The sequence below is a fragment of the Alligator mississippiensis genome, chromosome 8 (assembly GCF_030867095.1).
Source record: "Alligator mississippiensis isolate rAllMis1 chromosome 8, rAllMis1, whole genome shotgun sequence".
Taxonomy (NCBI): domain Eukaryota; kingdom Metazoa; phylum Chordata; order Crocodylia; family Alligatoridae; genus Alligator; species Alligator mississippiensis.
In genome coordinates this window covers 20,290,496-20,315,411 of record NC_081831.1, presented here as the reverse complement: position 1 = coordinate 20,315,411, position 24,916 = coordinate 20,290,496, and the positions used below count along the sequence as shown (strand labels likewise).

At 50.2% G+C, this 24,916-nt stretch overlaps 1 protein-coding gene across 2 annotated transcripts in view; it reads left to right on the top strand.

Moving 5' to 3' along the window:
* The window catches only part of USP43 (ubiquitin specific peptidase 43), a 201,955-nt gene that overhangs the window by 23,393 nt on the left and 153,646 nt on the right, over positions 1 to 24,916 (top strand). The window contains exon 2 of one of the 2 annotated variants that reach the window (XM_059732201.1): positions 1,877 to 2,017. The exons of the other annotated variant lie outside the window; for it this stretch is intronic. Coding sequence (XP_059588184.1) covers positions 1,877 to 2,017 — 141 coding nt within the window. The remainder of the gene's footprint in view (positions 1 to 1,876; positions 2,018 to 24,916) is intronic. 2 annotated transcript variants of the gene reach the window in all.

Below are 24,916 nucleotides of genomic sequence, written 5' to 3'. Positions count from 1 at the left end.
AGTCCTGGTGCGCTGGTCTTAGTGCAAAGTCTGTCCTGGATTTTCTGGGGATCATATCAAATCCCAGTCAGGAGCATGGAAGGGAACATGCTCTGCATGTTCTAGATGTGCAGTGGCAGCAGACACTTGAATGGTGGTGGGCTGGAATTATGCAGTCATAATGAAACTCCTCTTGTAACAGAGATAATTATTCCCTTAAAATATTCCCTATATTGGCAAACAGCCTCAAAGAAGAGTCTGGCTTCCTCCATAAGCCAGAACACCTGCCGCCCGGTGGTACTGACAGTGAAACTCAAAGGCTTAATTTGCCTTGGAGCACTGAGTTATGTGCCAAGCATTCAGGCAAGTTGAGATGCCACTGTGAGATAAAGGTAAGCAGTCAGGATGGGCAGAGAGGCTCTATTAATTAGAGGAATAATTTACCAGCCTGGAATTGCTTTCTCTGGATGGCCAACAGTTGACTACCAGCTTTATTATTTGTTTGGGACCTCCATGGTGGGTGACATTTTGGGTAGTGAGTCATTGAACAGGTGTCACCAGCATCAGGGATGATTGTCCCATATTTTATTTCCCATTACAAAGAGTTGCTCTCCAAGGTGAAGACCCCAACAATTTGGTGAAGAGACAATAAGGGGAGGGTCTGGGTCCTTGGGAAGGGGCTTCAGGGCACCTTGCCTCAAGACCACAAGTTCTGGTTTAGCCAGCAGTCAGATGGTATCTAGGGCCATGTGCTTGTGATAGGAGCTTCATTCTTAGGTGCCCAGTTGTCCAGATCCCCAAACCCTCATCCCTCACCTGTCTCTGGAGTAAGTTACAGCAGCTGTTCTGAGCCAGTGTCATTAGGAACCTGGTGCTTTCTGGGAGTGGGGAAGGAAAATCCATTTGATGGAAGTGGTAGAGAGAAATTTATGGATTTGGGTGGAGCTGGGTCAACTCTTTAGCCTTGAGGAAAATAAAGGTTAGGTTTAGAGCAGGGGTGGGCAAAATATGGACCGTGGGCTGAATTGAGCTTGCGGAGGAGCTTTGTCCAGCCTGCGGTGGGTCCTTCAGTCCCAAGCATCGTCTGGCCCATGGCACATCTCACCTCTCCCTGGGCATGCAGGAGCACCAGCGGTGACTCCGCGACTGGATTCTATTTCTAAGCAGTCCAAGAGGTGGCGGCTTCTCACTGCCACGGCCACCACCAGCTCCCGGTCCCATGGAGACTGGTGGGGACCTGTGCTCGCAGCCCCAGCCCTGGTCCTAGCCCAGCCTGCCCTGCACCTGCTCAAGACCTGACCCCTGACACTTCCCCCGTATCCAGCAGCAGCTTCTGCCCAGCTGCCACTTACCATTGGTGGTGTGGGGGCAGGGCTGCATGTGTGGCTACCAGCTGGTCTGCTCTGGCCGGGGCAAGTCTTGTGCAGGGTGGACTACGGCTGTGTGCTCAGCTGCTGGTGAGCTCTGGTGGAGGTAGCAGGGAGGACCCGCAGGACATGCGGGCTCTGGGCTGTTGGGAAGGGGGCGGGGGGTTGCTGACCGGCCTACAACAGTTCCCCAAAGCTACCTATGTGGCCTGCAGGGCCAAATAATTGCTTGCCCCTGCCTTACAGTTAGGCAGAGTCCAGATCTCTTTCCAGCCATTCAGTGCCCCACAGCAGCACAGATACAGCAGGATAAAGTGCACCCACTGGGTCACTAGCAACACACCCTGTGGTGCCCTGGACATTCCCACTCCTGCTTAACTTGCAGGATGTGCCAAGATCTGATTAAGGTGATGTGTTTGCATAGGAGATGGCCTTTGTCCATTATCCCTTTTCCCCCACTGTGAGCTCGCCCATTACCTAGTGGATATTTGAAATTAAAGCCAATCTTCTGTCCGTGTCTTGCGTTGCAGAATATTGTCTCCAAATATGGCTCTCAGTTCCGTGGAAATTCACAGCATGACGCTCTGGAGTTCCTGCTCTGGTTACTGGACAGAATGCATGAGGACCTGGGCTCTTCGTCACCCAGCCAGAAGGCCAGGATGGCAGCAAAGGTCAGTGTCCCCAGCCTTGGGGGTGACTGGAAAAGTGACTCTTTCTTCCTCTCCTCAATGCAGTACAGGGATAGACTAATGGCTACAGCAGGGGCGGGCAGTTATTTGGGCCTGCGGGCCGCCTAAGCAGTTCTGGGGAGCTGCCATGGGCTGGTCAGAAATGCCCCCCCCCAACACCCCAGAGCCTGTGTGCCCTGCATCTCCTTCCCACCACCACCAACAGTGCACAGCACCAGCCCTAGTCTGCCTTGTTTCCAGTCCGGACCACCTGCCCACGCTGAGCACTGGCCGAGGAGAAGCTGCTGTTCTCGGTGCAGGGGAAAAGTGGCCTGTCCCCACTTACTGCTGCCAAGCCCCTCTTGCTGCAGCTGCCTGGAGCCTGTGCCTGGGCTTCCCTGTGGCTCCTCTGTTGCTCTCACTGCTGCCTCCGGGCTGCTCAGCCGTGGCAGTGCAGAGGAGCTGCAAGGCAGCCTGGGTGCATGCTCTGGGCGGCTGCACAAGAAGGGCCCAGCAGCGACAAAGCGGAGGGGCTACTTTTCCCCCACATCAAGCAGCAGCTTCTGGCCAGCTGCTGCTGCTCAGCGTGAGTGGGCAAGTCTGGAGCAGGAATGGGGTGGGCCTGGGTTGGGGTGGTGCACACTGGTTCCGGCTGGTCCTGATTTGGTCTGTTCCACCGGGCCGAGTCTGGGGCAGGCCAGGGTTGGGGCTGTGTGCACAGGTCCCCACCACTACCACGGGGCAGGGGCCAGCAGTGGCAGCCGCCAGAAGGAGCTGTCACTGCCAGAGCTGCCTAGAAAGGCAGTCTAGCTGTGGAGCCGCCCCAGCCCCACTGGGTGCCCAAGGGGCGGTGGGATGTGCCACGGACTAGGCGGTACCAAGGAACTCGCCCCTGTCCAGGCAAAGTCCCTCTGCAGGCTTAATCCAGCCTGCGGGCCATATTTTGCCCACTCCTGGGCTTGAGTATGTGCCCCTGCTGCCCCCTACTGGATGGAATCAGAACTGCCCAGTTGCGTATCCTGGGCCCCACACTGCTGAGAGCAATTTCCCATTAGCTCAGCAGTGCTCAACCCCTTGCCTTTTAGACCAGATCTAGCCTCCAGTGTGGGATCATCTGGCCTGCAGGACTTCCCACAGGGAAAAATGTTGTAGTGCTGGAGCAGTGGCACTATGCCACTGCTGACAAATTTCTGGATCTGTGGGGAGTCCTGCAGGATGGATACCATTGACCTGCATGCTGGACAGCATGGAGTTGATCCCAGCATGTGGGATTGGCCAGGGATGGCACAGGTCCTAATCTGGATGTTCAGGGTCAGGCAGAGACAACACAGGGCCTAATCCAGCCCATGGTACAGCCCTGTGCCAGTCATTTAGCCTGCAGGTCTAAAAGAGTGAGCCACCAATGCATTAGCTCAAGTGGAAGTGGCCTTCTCTCTTAGGGCAGGAGAGCGGGGGAGCTGTGCCTGAAATTCCAGGTGTACTCTCAGTGTAATGAAGAGACAGCAGTAAGTCCTGTGGGCATCAAAGTTGGTTGAGTACTTAGGTTATGTGGGCTAGACAAGGACTTAAGGCAGGACCATATGTTTGGCACCACAATAATGTTCTTCTCCCTTGCCTCACCTCACTTGTTCTCCCTAGCCAGTCAGGGTCTGCAATGTTTTCCCACAGCTAGGACATGGTATCACTTTGTGCAGTGACTCTTGGAAAGCTGGGGATGAAAACTTGGCTGAAGCAGCTGTTAGCATTTTCTTCCTGGTGGAACATCTCATGCCATAGTCCTTCCCTTATCCAGGCATAAACTGTGGTGAGATGACACAGCAGTGCAGGGGGCTGTGTGTGGGACTGTGACATCCTCCAGGGAGGGGCTGCTGCAGGAAGCTATACTGATAGTGTCACTTAATACTGAGTGCAGTCCGTGGGTAGAGGGTACTTCCTTGTTCCAGGGCCCCAGGGATCTCCTCCTGGTGTGACAGAGAAAGGTGGGCTGCTGACTTTCTGGCCTGGAAATGTGAGAGAAGCCCTTGGTCCTTGTGGGGAATGATTGCAGAGAGTGCAGGCACCAAACATGAGTGTTGCTTAGTGTATGAATAATTGTTATCCACTGCGTAGGGCCAGTTGCCTAACCACCCTGGGATGGCTTCTCCCTGATGAGCTGATTCCCAAGCCCAGATTGCACGAACGTATCCTATGAATACTGGTTCACATAGGTTCCTGCAGGGTATTCTCTCCCTTCAAGCATCCCTGCAAGCTTCTCTCCTGCTTACCCTTGTACATCGGCTATCCCTCAATATGATGATGATGTCTACGGGGGGGCAAGGTTGCTGTTGCTGTGGGCTGCAGCTAGGGATGTGCAAGTCTGCAGGGATCATAGCTCCATCTTCACCCCCAAGCACATCTGCCCAGTTTCTGCACCTGCCAAGTACCTGCACTGTCCCTGGTCTTTGCTCCATGTCGGAGCTTGGCCCAGCCCTGGATGCTCTCAGCCCTACTTTGCCCTCAAGGTGTGCAAGTCCCCTCCTTGCTCTATGCATGCATCTGCGTCGATGTGCCTGTGTGGTTGCTAGCCCTGCAGTAATTACAGTGCCAGGCAGCTCTCCACAGTGGTGGCTGCTTCACTTGTGGCAAAAACAGTAATTAAAAATCTCCTTTTGTGGAGAGTGTTCTTTTGGCTGTGCTCACACTTGCTCAGGGCTGGGACTTGCTGCACCTGGATTCCACTGAATAAGCACTTGCTGGCCCTCTGCACTTTTAGGGGCCTCTAGCCCTGTCCCTGATCTCTGGGTACATCCCCACAAGAGTAGAGCACTTATTCTGCCTTGCAGAAGCAGAGCTTACTCTGGTGCTTTATCCTGCTTTTGCATCTGATGCAACTGTGTCAGATGGGCATGCATAAACCCCTTGGTGGCATCCTGCCTCAGCTGCTGCCCTTCCCAGTCTCCTTGCATCTTCATTCACTTGACTGCAGGAGTCAAACTGATCTTCCCATCATGCTAACCATGCTGCCCCCCAGCCCAGCTCTAGCCACTGCACAGCTTTCATGTGTGCTGCTGTCCACAGCCCCTCTGGCCTTGCTTCCCCTTTCACCTGTACTGCTCTGCCTGGGACCTCCCTCTAGCTTCTGGTGAGCAGACCCTTCAGCTGGATCCCTTAAGTGCTCACCTGGAGCCATTACTCAGTTTTGCCCTACTACCTCCTGGCACTGAACCTAGCAAGGAGCATCCCCAAAGAAGGAAGGACTTGGGAAAGCAGCCTGGTTTCTTGGCTTTAATTTTGCTTAACCTTAAACCTTTTTGGCTCTTCCTAGAGAGCTGTTTGGTGCCTGCTCAGATGATGTGCGTGAGGCCTGTGGCATGAGGATAGTAGCTCTTCCCCATTTTGTACAGCACTAAATTTGAATGTGAGGTAAGGAGGGCAGTTGTGGAGTGCTAGATGTGTGGCATAGGGGATTATTTTTTGTCCCTAGAGTTGTTCAGCCAGCCCCCTGAAGCATAAGAACTAGCTAATCTTCACAGTCGCTCTTAGCACAGATAGATGCATTACCTGGCTGAGAGGATAAACTCAGAGGGCTGGCTCTGTGGCTTCCCAAATGATGAACTCCAAGAGGTAAGGGTAGCAGGATGGGACCCAAGGTGGGGGGGCCCTCTGTGCTAAGGGGTTGCTTATCAAGGTCATTGCTCTCAATCAGGGGGATGTGGTGAGCCGCCATCTGTACAGCCCTGCAAGGAGCCCAGCACTTTAGTGGAAACTGTATAGAGTCATGCTCTCAAAGCTTCCGGTTTGAGTCCTGCTGTGTTGGCTAAGGGGGCAAATGTCACACTACCTGGTAGCCAGAACAGGATGATACTTAGCTCTTTCTCCCTTGTAGATCTCCATGTCCTTTACAAAAGAGATCATAATTACTAACATCATTTTACAGATGGGAAAACAGGCACCAAAGGTTAAGTGACTTGCCCAAGGTTGTCTGCCAGGTCAATAGTCAGAATAGCATCTGAGTTTCCTGGCTTCAAGTCTAGTGATCTTCCTGCTTTGCCACATTAACTTTGCTAGGTAGAAAAAACAGACCATGGTAGGAAATGTCAGGCTGTGGTCTTTACTGCAGAAACTGCTTATCCAGACACACACCTATAACCCTTGTGAGGTATCTTCCTCATAAACTGGGCCTGCTGGTTAGTTCCATGACATTGGTGGGAGAGGCTCTAGAGGGGAGCAAAAGAGTTCAGTTATCCTGGGGAGCTGGGGGTGGGAGGGTGGACATGTCCCACCATGGGTACCTTTGATGCAAGTTGCATCCATGCTAAGGAGGTATGGACTGGGGGGTGGGGCGGCTGAACTGACCAGGGGACCTTGTTCTTTTCTGTGATCACTACCTGCCAGTGATTAGGGTCAGAGATCATGCCTGAGCGGAGGTAGGGGGGAATGTTAATGTAGGTGAGGCAGACCTAGAGGAGTGTAGGTAGGTGGTCCTGGGCAGGGGTGGGAACTATGGGAAGGGATTGTATGCAAGATTGAGGGGGCTGCACCACAAGGCGGAGGGGGGGCGGGGGCATTTGTATGTGCGTGTGTATGCGTGCTCCAGGGATTGATCTGGCAAGAGGGGTGATTCCAAGTCCGGGCTGAACCCTGCTCTCCCAGTGTTGGCACTGGAGCAGGCATTTCCAGCGTGAAGCTTGTGCCTGGTGCTGAGTGACTCATTCCTGCTTCTGCTGGGAGCCAGAAGGGCTGTTTTCAACCCAAGGCCATGCTCTCCATCTGTTAAGGGAGGCCCTGCTGAGCTGCAGAGCCTCCACCTGAGTGCCCAGCCCTCTGAGAAACCACTTCTGCCGATACCCTGTCCTCTAACACCGCCTCCCCGCATACAGAGCCCCTTTTGCAAACACTGCAAACACTCACGTGCAAACACTGCAAAAACTCACGTGCACTGCCTCGTGCATCTGTGCACCTGCACGAACCCCCTCTCTCAGCCCTCACGTCCACCCTTCTGTAGTTGCTCTGTTCCTATGTGGGTGTCATTACGGCTCCTGGTACACCAGAGCCTTGGTCCCCCATAGTATTGTTCATACAAATATTAATTCATAATAGAAATGCCCTTCTCCTTATGTCCTGCCAAGAGGTGTGCTCCTGTGTACACATTCTAGCAAACTCCTGCTCCTTGTTTCATGCTTGCCGCAGGCTTTCCCTCACATCTACCGGCAAACACCATGCAGAGAATGGCACTTGAATGTCTAAGCTAGGGGTGTCAAAATTGCCTGGCCAGATGTGGCCCAGGACCAGTCCATAGGCTGGGTGAACAGTGCGAGGCTGGTCCCACAGGTCATTTGGGCCCATCCCTCCCCTCTCCCCCTGCCCATATCTGGATCCAGTGCCTGCAGCGCTCACTTCACCTGGTCTGAGTTGTATATGGGATGCAGTGCAGGTCCCAGACCACCTGGCACAGGCACTGCGTGCAGCTTGTGCCTTGGATTAGCCAGGCCAGTGCTGGTGTCATGTGCCATGTAGTCGTAGACTTGTTGAAGCACAGGTGGCATGAGTGCTGGATCTGACACACAGGGGGTGTCCCAGACTGGCCTCATGCAGGGGCTGGACGATGCGGCTCTGTGGGCTGCATCTCGGACACTCTGGTCTAAACAAATCACTGGCCTTCAGCTTCCAGTTGCCCTCTTCCTGCTACAGTTGCCCCCTTCACTGAATTTTGCCGTTCTTGGTTTGCTGTTTAACAACCATATCCTCAACTCCCCACAGCACCTCTGCTCCTGCCCTAAGTTTTTCAGAGGGACCCTTGAATCCTTTTGTGGTCCTGGGTCAGAATCAGTGGAATCTCCTGTGTGGCGCTCAGCCTCAGGGAGTCATCAGGAATAGCTGCATCCCTGTGCAAGATCTTCAGACCTGGCTCTTTGCTATAGGATTCCAGGACAAAAGGCTTTCCCCTGGGAGAAATGCTACACCTGTTTATACCTTAAGACATCGTGTCCTTGCTGAAGAGGCAAAATGTGCTGATGCTCAGCACAAGGGACTGAGCCTCAGGACTTCTGACTTCTGTGCCTACCTCTGTGCTCACTTGTGTGACACTGAGTGACCCATGCCCCTTCTCACTGCCTCAGTGTTTTCACCGGTGTTCCTGATCTGAGCCTTGAGCATGTCCTGCAAGGTGGGCAAGATCAGGTCCAGTAGTTTGGGAGGCCTCCCAGAGGGAAGATTCTGCCTCCCTCTTGCCTTTTACTTTGTCTCCAGAGCCCCATGAACACACCAGCCTTAGTTTTCAGAAACCGAGGAGACTGCTCAGTGTGGTGACATGAAAAGCGTATGGCGGGGGTGGCTTGGCTTTCCTTCTGCCCACATTGCTGCCAGCCAGTCTATTGACCTGGACTTTCAAGGAAGCAGGGGTTAGCACAGCCAGCATTTGCTGTTGAATGTTTGTGGAAGTAGGGCTGCAGAGGGTTGAATGAGGCTCCTCTGGTTTCATCCTGGTGCTCTGTCTCATGCATATGGGGGAGGAGGTGGCCTCTGAAGGAATCCTGACCTCTTTCCAGTCATTGTCTTGGCTGTGAATGGGGCTACGTCAGGCTGCGACCTGAAGAGGGAGACAATAGCAGAAGGCTGAGCTTTGAAAGTGGCTGCTTCCCCATTGTGTGCTGCTTCTAAAGGCTGGGGCAGCAGCGTGGCTTGAATGGTGTCTGAGCTGGTGCTGAAAGGGGTGGGAGGGATAAAACCATGAAAGGAGATGGCAGATAATGTTCTGCCTGAGATCTGCTGCACAAAGCAGTGTGGCCTATGCATGTTTGCCTTCCCTGGTGCCCCACACTCCTAAAAGCAGCTTGGGGATTGGGTTTTATTTGAGTCTTTCCTATAACCCCCCGATCAGTCATCTCCTTGAGGATATTTTTGTTATAATGGCCACTAAATGTTAAGTAAAGAGCTAGGTACTGGGGAAGGGAGATGTGAGGAGCAGCTAGATGTCCTGCTGCTTAAGGGGCTGCCATTAGGGCTTAGGAGACCTGCTCCGCCAGGCTTCCTATGAGATCTAAGGCAACTCATCCAGTCTCTGTGCCTCAGCTTCCCGTCTGTGAAATGGGGGTAATAATACTGTTGTCTCCTTGCAGGGGTGTTATGCTTTCAGCCACTCAGTTCTGGCTTGCCGTATCTTCTTGCCAATCCAGTCACTGGCACTCGTGTAACTGTCAGTTAATGCTACATTGCTGCTTTGCAGTTCCTTTCTGGGCTTGCTGTTGTGCTGGGGAGCAAGAAAGACAGGACTGAGTCCCTCTAAACACATTTCACCTGTGGCAAAACGCTCTGCTGTGGGGAAGGCTCTCTAAAGAAGCCAAGTGGAAGCCCACAGCCCACAGAAGAGCACAGCCATATCCAAGTCACTCATCAGTGCAAATGCCTCTGCTACAAACTACAGGCTTTTGGCAACTGAATCAAGTTCCTTGACAGCTCATTACAGGCTAATAATGCTTTAGGACAGCATGTCCCAACCCTGGTGGGTTTATTGCCCATCACAATAAACTAGTCACTCTCACACCCTCCTGTTTCCACTGCCAAGTTCCCCTGCTTCCCTTCACTGCCGGTTGCTGGAAGCATCCTAGCTTTGCACTCCCTTAGGAACTTTTCATGGTCCCTAAAGTGAGGTATGCCCCACCATTTGAGAAGTGCTGCTGTAGGACATTAAAGTCCATAATGCTCTTTCATCTCCCCTTTGTGTTTGCCTCTTCTAGTGAGTCTTTGTGCTTCTAGTGAGTCCCCAGTGCCCAATAAGAGCCCAAAGAGTACCTGTTAGAACCAGAGACAAAGCATGTTGCCTTCTGTGAGTTTGCTCTGGGAAATTTGCTTTTTTTATCTCTTGTAGGTATTGTCCATTCCCCATGAGGAGGGGCTGCCCTGTAACAGTGTGCTGTTCCTTGTCTGCATGAATCTTACTGAAGTCAGTGCTCTCCCTTCTGCTCCCCAGGTCCACTGAGGTTCATTATAAGCTGTCTCCTTGCTGTGTGCACTGGCCCTTGCATCCCGGGTGCCAAAGAGCAGCTGCCACATGCTGTCAGCAGCCACTCAGCCAAGCAGGACAGCTCCAGACTTTAACCCGTTCCTCTGCCCCCTGCTTCCTGCACTCGCCCACTCCTTGGAGCCTTCATCAGGAGGCAGGGTTATGGTTCAGTACCATTTTCAGCTCTCCTCAAGGGCTTTGCCCTCTGTAACCCTCCAGATCAAGTGGTGGGGAGCACAGGAGAGCACTGTGCCCTTTCACTGCAGTCAGGTTTTGACCTCACAATAGCTTTACAGCAGTGCCACTTTTTCACACAAGGGGTCAGGTCTGAATTCAGGCCTATGTTAAATCTGAATGAGTGTTACCATATTAGTCCCTAAACTGCTGCTTACCAATGCATACGCATCAGTGATTTAGCTAGTCTGTAAGGTGCAAGTCTACCCTGTCTTTTACCTGACTTCAGACGAACTACCTCTCTTAATACCCATGGCTAACTTAATGGCTAACTACCTCTCTTAATCCCTATGGACATTGTCTGCATGCACACAAATACTGCACGGTTGACTTGAGTTAGCATTGTTGGGCTATCAGGGGGTTCTGCAGGGCAGTCTCAGATGTGTTAGCATTGCTGTCTGGGTGCTTGCAACTGGAATAGCAGGGGCTGCTTGCAGTTTGTACAAGGGGGATAATAGCAAAGCCCTACCTCCTACCTTGGAGTTACAATAATGATTGTTAAGTATCCAGGTACTATATTGAGGGGTCCATGTATGCACCTGAGGAAGGCCAGGAGTGAAGTGCATCGTTACAGCTGTGCAGGAGCCCTAGCAGGAGGATCTGCGGGCCAGTAGTAGCTTAGCAGCAGTATTTTGTAGAGGACTTGTCCACTCATGCATAACTGTAGCTCTTCACATCTGCTCCATACTCTCCTACCAAGGAGTCTGGGATTCCCCCCCCGGCCCTTGAATGGCTTTTCTATTTCATTTCCCTGCAGTCTGAAGTAAGAATGAAATATATGAGGAAGTTAAACACCCAAAACATTGAGTAAAATTGAGTGTATGTGGTTCTCTCAAGTGTGTTTTAACAACCTTTGCCGCAGCAGGACATTGGGCATCTTGGTTCCCTGCTTTACCTGTAGCAGGTTAGGGTATTTAGGTCTTGTGGATGTGTTAGGGTTGACTGTAGTTTTGCCAGGAGATTAGACAATGGATTTTTATAGGATAGTTTGGATAGGGCTGATCCTGGCTCAGGTAGGGGCTGGACTAGACAACCTCTGGAGCTCCCTTCCAGCCCAATTTTTCTGTGATTCTAGCATGCACTTGAGCCGTGCTTCCAGAGCCTGTGCCAATCCCAGGTTTCTCATGTCAAGTCTTGTTGCACAAAACTTCAGAACATTGAAGGTAATGGCTTTCCTGAGAGCTGGTACTGTGGGGATGAGGACTCTGTAGATCCCTGGGGGCCAACCTTTTTGGCAGGCAGGTTACAAAGTAGCCTTGCAACTCTCCTTGAGTGCTGCTCTGATCCTCTTTCCTGCTGCTCTGCTTTCTGCTCCCTGCCCAATCTGTCACTGTGCTGCCTGTCCCCTCCCCAGTCTGCCACATGCCACACAGGCTGCCTGTGCCACTTGTGGTACACGTGCTGCGGGTGGGTCACATCTGCTGTAGACTGTAGAGGACCGGAGGTGGCCTCAGGAAAGGTGAACATGCCCCAGCACCCTACATGGCATAGTGCCTAACATGCTACAAGGAAATGTGTAGCAACAAGCCTGTGCATCCATTGCCATGCTCTCACGACTGGCTCTGGCAGGCCTGCCTGCCCATCTGCCAAACAGCCAGCGAGATGTGCTGTGAATGGGGAGAGGGGGCTGCTGTGGGGTCATTGGCCTCCTTTGTGCTGCCAGCAGCATCCAGCATGTGCAGTGCATCCCAAATGTGCTCAGCGAAATGATCGTTGCTCCAGCATGGAGAGCTTTTCCCAAGCTGTAAAATAGTTTGGAACTTTATATCTATAAACTCTCCCTGTGGACTGGGGGACACTCCTGGAAAGCAGCAACTCAGCAGAGGATTTAGAGGTCATAATGGACTGAAGAAGAACTCCTAGTGCGACACTTGGGAAAAACAGCTACTGAAATTCATGGATGTGGATGGGGAAGCAGTGCATGGGAGCAGGGAGGCGAAGTTACCTTGGTATGTCGTACCAGTAAGGTGAACACTGGGGTTCTGTGTACTGTTCTTGCATCTAAAAATGATGTTAAAAATTGGAGCAGGTGCAACAAATGGTTCAAGGTCTGGAGAAAATGCAGCAGATAACTTCATGGGCCCTGGCTGGGTCATTTCCATGCAGCTTTATCTGGCCCTGGCCAGGCTGTTTCTGTGTGGATAGATTTGGCCTTGGCTCTATCTCGTGATGCAAGAATAGATTCTGTGCACAGCCAGTCGTGTATAGCTTAGATATTTTGCAGTGGGGGAATGGTGGAAGTGTTAATTGCTACTACTCCCCTCTACCAAATTTTCAGACCCATGAGCGTGGATTGCATAGCTCTGTGAACCAGATCTGGCCCGCAGGCTGGGTAGAATGACAGACTTAGCTCAACCTTTTTAGTCTATCAGGCAGAAAATCAGAGGTGACTTGAGTTTAGTTTAATGAGTACCTTCATCAGAAGAAAGTACTAGTATGAGAGAGTTCTTTAGTTTAGTGAGGGAAGGCAACACAAATCAACAGCTGGAAGCTGAAGCCAGAAAAAATCAAATTTAGAAATTGGGCACAAAGTTTTAAAAATTGAGTGTTATTTAATCGCTGGGGCAAACTACCAGGGGAAATGGTGTCTATAGATTCAGGCTGGCTGCCTTTCCAGAAAACACAAGTTAAGTGGGTGAAATTTAATGGCCTGTGATGATCCTTTGGTCCCTTCTGGCCTTCAGCAGTATTAATCTAGTTTCAGCAGGTATGGCTGGAATCCTGTGAGAAGAGCAGCTTTCGGGAAGTGATCAACATTCATAATGCGAAGAGTTTCATTGCTGTATATAAGATTTTTTTCACTTTGGGTTCAAAAACTGGTGTGAACACTCAAGATCTTGGCATTTCCTAATCCAGGGCTGTCCAGCTCCAGTGCAGCTGGGAACACATGTGGCAGTCATGCTGCCCACTGTGTGGTCCACATGTGTGGGGCAGTCCCCCTGTCCTGAGATTTCTTCCCACTAAGCAAACTGGAGAGGTGGCCATCAGGGCCCTGGTCTAATTCAGAACCTGGTTATCTTCAGAACCCCAAATGTCACCCTAAATTTACTGATGATCTGAATCTAGCTCAGTCTCCACATGAAGTCAGGATACTTTCCAACTTGCTTTGTTTCATTGAAGCCACCTGCTCTGATGTATACATGCTTAATCCCCAATTTACTGCTTTCAGTGTAAAATGCTGTCATGGGTAACACATCTTTATTTTTAAAATATCCCTAACTACTGCCCCATTGCTTCTACCACAGTTGAACTTGCCCATTTTCCCTATCTAGGATCTCTTCAATATGACTCTCCTTTCTTGCCTCTAGCGGTGCCGTCCACCTCGGGCCCAGGTGTCAGATGAGGTATCAATCCCACCATGTCTTGGTGTCACTCAGACCATGACACACATGCTCTCGCTGGCTCACTGCTGATGGCAAGATACCTGAGTTGTTATTATTGCATCTTAGTACTTAATCTGGGCAAAGAAACATGCCCTTTAGTGTTCAGACAGCTCTAGCACGTTTCCTCTGCAAGAGAGTAGCTTTCCCTATGTACACAGAGACTATATGAGGCAGAGGTACCTGCTGCAGGTGGCACAGGAGCTCCAAACCTGCAGCTGAGCCAGCGTGTGTGCATCTGTCTGGGTGAGTCTTTCTCCCTCTTTCTAAGCATTTTTCTGCCCGTAACTGTCTTCCAAACTTTGCAGGATAAAGTTCCTGCAAAGGCAGCTTAGATCAGTATTGGGTGAGCTGCTACCACTGCAGATTTTATTCAAACAAGAGCCATTACAAAGCACATCTTGTAACCGCATTTTCTTTCTAACCTAAAGAGCTTTCTCTTTACTCTGTTACTGAAAAACCAAGAAACTCTTTCTCTGCAACTTGGATTTCAGTGAGATTTTTTTGGGTTGATCTCTACCAGAACAGGGTGTGACTCCCATCTGGACAGAGCCCCTTCATCTTGTGTACTGTCCAGAAACTCTCTTTCGTGATGCTCCAGATCCGCTTATCCCAGCAGCTCTGGAGCTGCTTGGGAATGAAAGAGGTTGCCGCTTTTATGAGTAGGAAGAACCAGCTCTTTTGACCGTGTCTCAGGGGAAGGTTAGATTTTAGCCTTTGATTTCTCATGCAGGCGCTTTTCCTCCTATTAGAGAGAGAGATGAATCTCACTCAGGAACATAAGAGCTGTTCAGACAAGTGGGTTCATTTAATCCATCATCCTTTCTCCAATAGCAGCCAGCACCAGATGCTCCTCATGAAGGGAACAAGAACCCCAGCCCAAGGCAGAGATGGCATAACCTGCTCACTGGTACAGTTTCCTCCTGGTCTCAATTGTCAGGCTGAAGCCCTGAAGCAGGAGGGTTTAGCTCTCTTCCAAATGTCTCAATTATTTTGAGCGCTGTGGATATTCTTGTTAACAAGATCAATGAGTTCCTTTTTCAGCCGTGCCTGAGCGCTATCTTGTGGCAGGGAGTTCAGCCAGCTAATTGTCAGTTGTGTGCAAGAGTATTTGAGCCCCTTTTAAATCTACCACCTTTTAAATTCAGTTCCACTGGCTTGTTCTGTTCTGATGCACAGCGATGGTATCCTATCTGGGCCAGCAGCCATGGTAGTTGAGCCCTGGTAGCTGAACCACTCTGATTTTCTGGTTTGTTGTAGGTCTGGTAGCATCCAAACATTTTAAATATAATTTTCCAATAAATTCAGCCATTCTAGGCTGGTTTTTAGTCCTTGTGTAGTTTCCTGCATCAGTTCACTTACAGTGCCATTGAAAGTGCTCTACTTCAGTACTGCTGCTCCGAACTGCTAAATCATGCTGCCTTTATTGGGTTTAAACTCTTTCTAGCCAGGCTGTTAAGAGCAACGTTGTCTTCTTTGCTTGGAGTAGATTTTTTTTCTCTGGTGCAGTCTCCGTATTATAGGCACTTCAGTGGCTCCGTCCCATTTGCATTTGAGCACCTTGAAGTCTGCTGCATTAATCCTCACAATAGTGCTAGTATTTCCATTTTACAGATGGGGAACTATGGCCCAAAGAGGAAAGTGACTTGCCCAAAGTCACAAGAAGTCTGTCGCTTTGGGGGAACTTGAGCTCTGGGTTTCTAGAGTTCAGGCAAACACCCTAACCACTCAACCATTATTCCTTTTTACCTGTTGCTTGCTGAGCATTGTCCCTCCTAGGAATGCTAGTAGGAGGCTGGCTGAGCTGGGCAGCCACTGTCTGTGTTAGGAAGCAGCCTTGTCATTTTATTTTTGTTGTACTTTTTATTCAGTCCTTCTCAAACCATTTTATTTGCCTTTCTTTTCATGTTTTGAGTTCTCTTTAGTTTTACTGATTTTCTACTTGGAGATTCTTTGACAGCCTGTTAAGAGTGCTGTTTTACTTTGAGCGTTAGATTTATGGCATCTGGTATATGGTGATGATTTTTTATTCAGGAAACACTGGCCGTATTTCCTATCCATTGACTTTTCAGGGTTCTGTCATATTTTTCTTCCCTTCCCCAGGGTCCCTGTAAATCTGGTAGGACATTTATGGAGATTTGGAGTGGTGTCATTGTTCGTTCCCACTTCTTTTGATTTACTCACATGTGGAAGAGTTTGCTTGTAGCCTGACAGGCGGGACTGAGATCTTATTCTTAGTTCCTCAGTATCTCTGCTGCCCTTGTCTGTTATGGGGCATAGGATGCAGCTCCTGCTGTACTTGCAGGTGTTTCTGACTCAGGAGTTGCTTCTTAATCTGTTATTCTGTGCCAATTCAGACTGCTACTCAGGGTCCTGCAGATCTTTCCATTTGTTTTAGCAATGTTATCATAACCACTGCTGTGTGTTAATGAAGTGTGGCAGAAGAGTGCCCATTGTCCACACTGGTCCAGCTCTGGGAATGGAGCCTCATCCCTTTCCTATGGTTTTTCTCTACAAAGGCAAAACACCATTGCTACCAATTCAGCCAAACACTTGAAGCTTAAGCAGAACTCTGTTTTCAGCAGGATCATTTTATGCTTTTAAGGTCAAGCTAGCGCACAGGCACTTTTCTGAATGGAGATAGTTGTGAGGTTCTGTTTACCGAATCTTTTGATCTCTGGAGCAAAGCTGTTGACTTCACCAGTTAAAACTTTCCCTCTATGTGCCGGATTAGCTTGTGACCTGTCAGTCAAACTAGGTGCAGTGTATAAAAATTAAGTAGTATCCTTTAAAATAGCCTGCAGGCTCTTTGGTGGTGCTCTGGCAGCAGTGCCTGGATGGGGGCAGCTTGCATGTTGGGTATGGTTAATAAACATAGTTGTTCAGAGCCCAATGTGCTGTGATGAGCATAAGACCCAATAGGAGACGCTTTCTTCTCCCTGCCTTGTTAATCATAATAAATCTAAGCAGGTTGCCCAGGTGTCACTGAGCACTTCGGTGAGTCTGCCCAGCTGCAACCAGTCGAAGAGAGAGCGCAATGTCCAGAACAGCCCTGCTCTCGCTGGAACAGATTTTCTCAAGTATTCAGCACCCACTGTTTTTCAACATGACCCACTTTTTACTACCTTTAGTCCTTTTCTCTTCGGTGTCTCTCTCTTGCTTCCATGGGTGTAGTTAATTATTCTGCTGGTGACACTTGTGTCAGATGCTACTAGCATTTTAACTGTTGTCTCATCTAATCCTGTTCAGAGCAAATTGAGACAATTCATTAGCTAAGATGCCAACAGGGTTGCTAGCTCTTGCCATTGTGTCAGAAATCTCTCCAAAATTTTGGTGTTTCTTTCCAAGTCTCAGCTGCTGGGGTGTTTCTTTTTTCATTACAAGAACCCCTAAATTCCCAGCCCAGACGATTGTGGGGGAAAAAGCTTGAAAATTCACACGCTAATGAAGGCATGTCAAACTCAACTGACCATGTGGGCCAAATAAGTGGTGTGGAGCTGGTCCATGGGCTGGATCAGTACATGTGATCTGGCAGCCACTCCAGCCAGTCTGAGACTCGCACTGTGTGCAGTGCAGACCCTGGAGTGGCAGCATACAGCACAGTCTGGCCTGAGCGGTAGCCATGCTTCGTGCAGTGGCTGCCCCGGCAGCTCCAGGACTGCATTGCATATGGTACCTGTTCCAGCTGCTCTGGGATCAGTGCTGCACGTGGGGCCTATAAACATGGTGTGCAGTGCGAGTCCCGGACTGGCTGAAGCAGGTGCTGGTTGTGGTAGAGTCCAGCCAGGGAGACCACTGCATGCAATGCAGCAGCTGCTCCAGTCGGACTGTGCTGCACATATTACCTATTGGGATCCCATATGCTGGAGGGGGAAGGGGAAAGGGGAGGAGGGGGTCCAATCTGACCTGCGGACTGACCCTTTGCCACAGGCATACTCCATACTCCGTGCAGGTCTAATCAGACCCAGGGGCAGCACTTGGGCCCAGATGGCAGGTTGCACAGGCTGTATGTTTGATACAGCTGCTTTCATTTCCCCAAACCAGAAGGGGAGTGAAAAGAACCCAAATTGTAGTATTAAAAAAAACAAAATAACAGGATTTTTGAGTCAATCTTAAGATTTTTTTGTGACCTGATTAGAAGTTTGTGAACAAGAGAGGCTGCCATTGTGGTGCCAGTGCTCTTTGTGCCTGGTGCTCCTGCCACAGTTGCTAACCCCAGCAAAGCTGCACCCTGGTAGCAGTGGTGAATAATGTTGAGGAAGAAACAGTAGGAGGCCTTATCTTGCTGATGTACCAGACTCCAGTTCCCCCATCGACTGCCTCTAAAGGACCAACTTTAGGTTGGTCTCTGAAGTGGTCAGAAAACTGACTGGTACACCCATGGTGACACTTTTGAACCATCATGTCTTAGAGGTAAGGAGCCCTTTAAGGATGGGAATATTTTTTCAAGTACTGTTAAAAGGCCCCTTTTGGATTGGGTTGACTGACATCCATGCTTGATCCAACCAGGGGAAAGTCACCAGGGACCAACCCAGACTGCGGCTGGAAGCAACTAACCCTGCAGGCATGTCATTCCCATTTGGTAGTGGGAGGTGTAAATGTGAGCCCTCTGCTTTGTGCCTCTGGAAAATTCATCTCAGCAGGCCTTCTTGTTTCACCATGTCAGGAACAAATGGCCCCTTGTAGCTCCCTGGGCAGTAAGCTGGCAGCCTGGAGAATATCTTTGCTTGAGCATGTTTTGTTGTGTAATACAATCACATCTTGGGCCATTACATTTTGAGCAAGATCCTCTATCTCTGCTTTTGTTCTCTCCAGAGATATGAGACACAGGGAGTCCCCGCTGCTCATGCTCAACACTCCCCTTGTCCAACAGCAGGAGATAAAGCTGTAGAATACAATTACCTGCCTTCAGATTTCCAGCTCTGATTAGGTGATAGAGGTGGGTGGAAAATACTTTTCCTGTCTTGCAAACCTTTTTGAGATTTCAAGATTCGAAACATTTTTCCTGATGAAACCGACACTTTTTGATATCTTTCCTAGAACAGTTGACGTGGGAAACACCCAGGGGAACAGCCAGTACCCTGGGGATTAGCGCACTGGCTTTCTGTGTGGAAAACCCAGATTAAAGTTTGTTTTTTGGGTCTATTATACACACTCTGCCCCATCCCAGGCTTTTACCATTGCTGGGGACTGTTTTGTGATATGTTTCTCTCTCAAGTTTTGAACAGAATTTCTTTTCTAGAGCAGCAACACTTCATAAAGCATTTGTGAGAATGGGTACAACCCAGCAGGAAGTCTAATTTCAACAAATAAATGTTTTCAAAGAAAAATCCATTTTGTCATGAAGCTGCTGACTGGCTCCATAGGCTGGGTGGGAAACTGAGTGAGCTAGATCCTGGATGTGTGGTTCACACAGGTGTATGCATTCACTGGAGTCCTATGTCCTGGGCCACACCTGGACCCAAGGTAGCATTTCTAGGGGCTTAGGTTTCAAGGCATCTTTTGCTGTGTGATGGCAGAGGGAGCTGGATGAATGGCTCTCCATTCCTGTAGTGCTTTGCAAACCTGTCCAGTTCTCACCTAACAAGTCTCATGGGAGCTCTGAAGTGCAGACCATGAACCTATATTCTGTATAGCAGCCCCTTGACTTCAGCCTCTTCAAGGCCAGTGCTGCTGGGAAACTAATTTCCAACCCCTCTGGGCCTGGCTCTCCTTTCCTTGCTTGTTAATCTGGTTGGATCCTATCCTTTGGTGATTTGGAAGCTCTCTCTACACCCTGCTCCTGGTGTATCTTGCTATCCAGGTGCTCTTGTAAAGGACCCTATGGTTCCTTACACAGCCTGCTGTTCCTTAGGGAAAGGAAGTAGACTATTCCCCACCTTCACAAGGGGATTTGTTTCAAACATGGGAACAGGTAGTTGGTCCCTGAGATGAGCAAACCCCTCCCAGTATTCTGAATTTGGGGCATGTAGAAGCCAGTTATATTCACATAAAAGTCCTCTGAACCCTGTATCAGATGCAGGTTGTTCCTGGCCACCTTGGGCTACCTGGCAGCTGAGTTAATGAAGCTGATCTGCCAGGAAAATTTTCTTCCCTGAGCTCCACTCTGAGAGGAAATTCAGCCAGATGAGGGGGAAAATGTAGCTTTATGGGCCATTCATTTGATCAGGGCAGTGATACTTAACCTTCCAGCCAGATCCTGTGGGCAGGATTGGTCCATGGGCAGGATCCATTGTGCTTGGTGTCAATCCATGGAGCAGCCATGTGCACTGGCCTGGCCCCTTGCATTGCATCTGATGCACAAGGCTGTGCCATCCAGCCTGCAAGGCTCTGTCTGAGTCCAGAAATTCAGCAATGGGGGAGCAGTGGCAGCATTAATGGCCATCGCTTAATCTTTGGGAAGACCTGTGGGCTAGATGACATGGCCCCATGGGCTAGATTCTACCCACAGGCTGGAGGTTGAACATCACTGGGTTAGGGGAGAAATAGGAGAAGGCCAAGCATTTAATTCCTGTCCTGCTGGGTGCCTTCAACTTTCTGAAGCCACCCTCAGCAAGGAAGGTGGGAGTGCTGCTTATTTTGCTAAGACCAAAATAAGTCTTCATCGCATGCATGCAGAGTCCTACCTGCCCATTAAACCATAAAGATTTGGAGTCGGGCAGCATCTCTGACTCGGGCTGTGTTGGACACAGGGCCAGGTTCTGATGATTCTCTGTGAATCAGGAGTGACTCCAACAGAAATGCTCTGTTCACTCTGGTGGCACTGATAGTGGGATTGGCACTTAGTCCTTATCCCTGTAAGCAGACATTTCCCATCTAGGAATGCTCTGTCAGAGTGTCGGGGGCACACATCTGTCTCCGCTTTGGCTACTTGCATTTGCAAGGCTGTTGGAGGAATTTATAAGGGTAACAAGTACACGGAGCAGGTAGAAGGAAGGCTGGTCTGGAGGTGAAAGCCCAGAATGGGTGTAGGAGAGCTGGGCTCTGTGCCCAGCTCTCTCATCATGACCTTGGACCTCTGGATTAAACAAGAGCACAAACCTGGCCCAACAGGGATGTCTGTATCCTAAACCTACTTGTATCTTTCAGCTGTTGTGAGCTCTGTGGATAGCAGGGGCTGTAGGAGAGCAAGATCTTGGTAGGCTAATGTGTTAGGGCAGGTATATGCCCTCTTATCTCCTGCCTCTTTTCTTAAGTTTCTAGTATGGATCCCTGTGGTTTCCCAGGCATCAGTTCCACTGCTTCAAGACTCTTTCCCTGCAGCGCCTCTGCCTTTCCATTTCCTCAGCAAGTTGGACTTCCTGTATCTTAGGCAGCATCTTGGGACTCTGCCTACATGTCTCAGTGCTTTTGTGTCCCTCTCTTGCCTTGAATATTTCCATCTGTCGAGTTCTGGAAGCCTGGCTCACAGTTAGCATCAAGGCCCTGTGCTGTGTGATCCCAGTGACAGCCGCCCGCAGAGCTGCGGGCAGCCCTTTTGCATTCATCAGCTTGAAGGGGTTGTTATGCTGCTCCTGCTGGCCAGCAGATACTCCTGGTATCCCTGAGGTTTGTAGCAATGCATGAGCAGTCCCTTCTGCATCCGTTCTGCCTCTGTCGGCACCTGCTTTCTTTCAGTGACACTTGGGTTCCTCATTACGGTTTGCTGGGGGGACTTTGTGTCCATGTCTAGGATAATCTCCTGTCTTGAATCATTGCTGTGCCAAGTGCTAGATACTTACTACATGCATGTTGCTCACTTTCTGGGCTTTCGTAATTTGATTGTTTCTCTTGCGTATTTTAAAACAATCTGCAAAGAGTCTTGTGCCATTTATTGAGATCCTCTAGGCTTGGTTAGAATCTGATGCTATTCTGTTATAACCTGCAGTCAGAGTCTCTGGGGTGGTTTTTAAGAGATTCCTTTTTGGTTTGCAAATCTACACTCGCCGCTGCTCCTTTTTGCTGCGTACTGAGCATTTGCAAAGTAGTCATGTCCCCAGGGTGTGCTCCCTTTGCATTAGATGGGGGTGAAGTGCCTTTTGGGAAGTGGCTATTCACACGGAAGAAATGCAGATGCAGGAGGCTTCAAGAAAGCCAAATCTACAATGGCATTCTGCCTGCCGGCATGTGTCCTCTAACATCATTCTCCAAAGGGACTGTATAAAGGATCTTAAAAGTTTTTTCTGATACTGAATTTTGGAAGCTTGTCATCACCAGATGTTCAGAAGCCATTTGCCATCATGAAATACATGCTGCAGAGATATAGCTCGGGTCCAGAGAGAGTGGCCCGGGCCCCCTCTGGGTTTCTTTCACTTTTCCCTTCTCTGTGCACATCTACCTTTCTCCTTGCCCCTCTGAAATACTTACACATGCAGGTACCTGTAATAGTATTTTGATGGACACGTTGGGGAGTGAATTGGCAACTTCCAAAGTTAGAAGCATAAGCTGCTACAGCCTGAACAAAAGGCCCTGACCTAGGACTCTAGCCGTTTTGTCAGGGTATGCTGGTGTCTCAATGCACCGGCTGCTGCCATATTGCTGTCTATGTATGTCTAATGCCAAGACCCTGGTGCACCAAAACACTGCCAACACCACAGTGGTTCTTGACCTTTTTAGATGCAAGGCACCCCTTTGGTAATTTTAATGAATTGAGTGGTACCCCATTTTAAAACCTAGTGCTTATTTCCTTGCAAGGGCTGGGTAAGGACTGAACCTGAGCCTGCACCCAGGTACAGAATCACTGATTTATAATCATTGTAGTGGTGGGTCCCAGCAGCAAGGGCTGTAACCATCCCTCCCTACCCAGGCCTTCAGCCATACTGCGCACCTCAGTTTGCCAACACAGCTTCTTGGGGATCATCCCTGGTGCCTGGTGCTAGCTCGGCCTGAGACAGAGATGACCCCCAGGCAGCTTCACTGATGAACTCCTAGGCTTGGAGCATACCTGTGGCTGTAGTTGGGATGTGCTTGAGCCAAGTGAGGCAGCCAGACCAAGCAACTCCATTCAGAATTTGTTGGCACCACCATGCCTTCCATGTTGGGTGAGCGTGACTCTCCCTCCCTGCTCCCAGGGGCTGGAGTGAGGAACTGGGGCCATGAGTCTGGGTCTCCTTCCGTTTTTTGCTGCTAGTGATGCGCAGGTCTGCCTCATCACTAGCCAGGCTGCTCCAAAGTAGGGCTTCTCAGGCTTTCCATTAATGGATTCCACATTAAGATAGTGTACGCTGTGAACCCCACCTTCTCTTTTGTTAGTCAGCGTGCAGACTCTGCCTGCCCCTGTTATCTGCCATGCAAAGCCCAGCCCCCTTGTTTTCCTTTTGGCCATCACGTCTCCCATCCCTTGATTGTTACCGGGATTTTAGCTCTCATCTCACTGACTCACGCGGACACTGCCCCTCTGCTGGTTCACGACTGTGGTAGCAGCTGCTCATATAGCAAGTGCATGTGCTTTTTTTAGCTGCAATTAGCACTGCATTTGGTCCTGTCTACAACATGAATCCTCCACTCTGCTTCCCATCTCCCCCCTCAGCTAGAAGCAAAGAGGAGCCAGCCCTCTGCAGAGCAGCTCTGTGAACCACAACATGAGACCCAAGCACTGAATAGAAAGGGAGCTCCCCTCGCTGTCCTTGGCCTCTTGTTAAGGCTCCCAGCTTGATGGTGATGATGTGGTGGGGATCTTCCAGGAGCTGGAGTGAATCACCAGATTTTTTTCATGAAGGGGCCATTACATTGCCTTCAGATGGGTTTGACTTCCCTGCTGATTCAGACCAGTAGGTGGATGCTACAAATCTCTTTGCTTCCCATCTCTTTGTTCCCCTTTGGGTTGAACTCTAAAATAACTGCTGAGGTCCTGTTTGGGAGGGGGCAGAGAGACACAGCAGGATTACTAGGAGCTGGGGAGATGTACCTGCTCAGTAGCCAGAAGCATAGGGGCTGTTGGATTCGGTGAGCGCCCTCCTGCCTAGGCCTGCAGGGGTAGGCAGAGGGAGGGGATGCTTACATGCAACACTGCAACGTGAGAGAGCATATCTTACAAGGCCACTAGCTCTGACCTTCCCCACTGAGTGCACCAGCTCTTTCATCTTAACAGGGAGAAGCTTTGTGTACCCAGGGCCTGAGCCACTAACACCTGGGCAGGACAACTGGCAGTGGATATTGGGGTGCAGTTCTGGGCTAGGTGGCTCACTATGACTTTTCCACCTGCCGTGTCTATAGTTTCCTTTCCTTTCCTGCCAAGCTGTCTCCCATGGAGCAGTATCTGGTGGCGAGGAGGGAGCAGGCTGCATGCATGGTGCTGACTCCTTATTTTTAGCAGCACAACTGCATTAAAAGATGCTGAAGACACCAGATAACAGAATCGTGCAGCTTTGCTGTGGGAGCACTTTCTGTGGTTGCCTTAAGGATGTTATGTAGTGACCAATAGGAGGGAGGTGGCCCCTGCAATAGTCAATGGAAAGGGAGGTGGTCCATGTAGTGGCCAGTAGGAGGGGAGGTGGCCCTTGATGACCAATGGGAGGGGGCAATGTCCTGGCAATTGCAAACAAATCTCCCTATTAAAATTCTACCCAACCAGGACTCCTGCCTCAAATAGACTGGCCAGGTGATGAGGGGGGAGGTGGCCCAATGGGATAAATCTGTGGTTTCTTGGCATGGACCAGAGTTGTCCAGTGAAGCTGTGTCCACCAGCTGAGGTTATTTCAGCAGGAACCCCTAACTGCCACCTTCCTGGCCCTCCCCATCATTCACTTGGAAGAACTGGATGCCTTTAAGTCGGCAGGCCCGGATGAGCTCCATCCGAGGGTGCTGAAGGCACTGGCCGACATCATTGCAGAGCCACTGGCGGGAATATTCGAACGCTCGTGGCGCACGGGCCAAGTCCCGGAGGACTGGAAAAGGGCTAACGTGGTCCCCATTTTCAAAAAGGGGAGGAAGGAGGACCCGGGCAACTATAGGCTGGTCAGTCTCACCTCCATCCTTGGTAAAGTCTTTGAAAAAATTATCAAGGCTCACATTTGTGAGAGCCCGGCAGGGCAAATTATGCTGAGGGGAAACCAGCACGGGTTTGTGGCAGGCAGATCGTGCCTGACCAATCTAGTCTCTTTCTATGACCAGGTTACGAAATGCCTGGACACAGGAGGAGGGGTGGATGTCGTATACTTAGACTTCAGGAAGGCCTTCGATACGGTATCCCACCCCATACTGGTGAACAAGTTAAGAGGCTGTGACTTGGATGACTACACAGTCCGGTGGGTGGCGAATTGGCTGGAGGGTCGCACCCAAAGAGTCATGGTGGATGGGTCGGTCTCGACCTGGAAGGGTGTGGGCAGT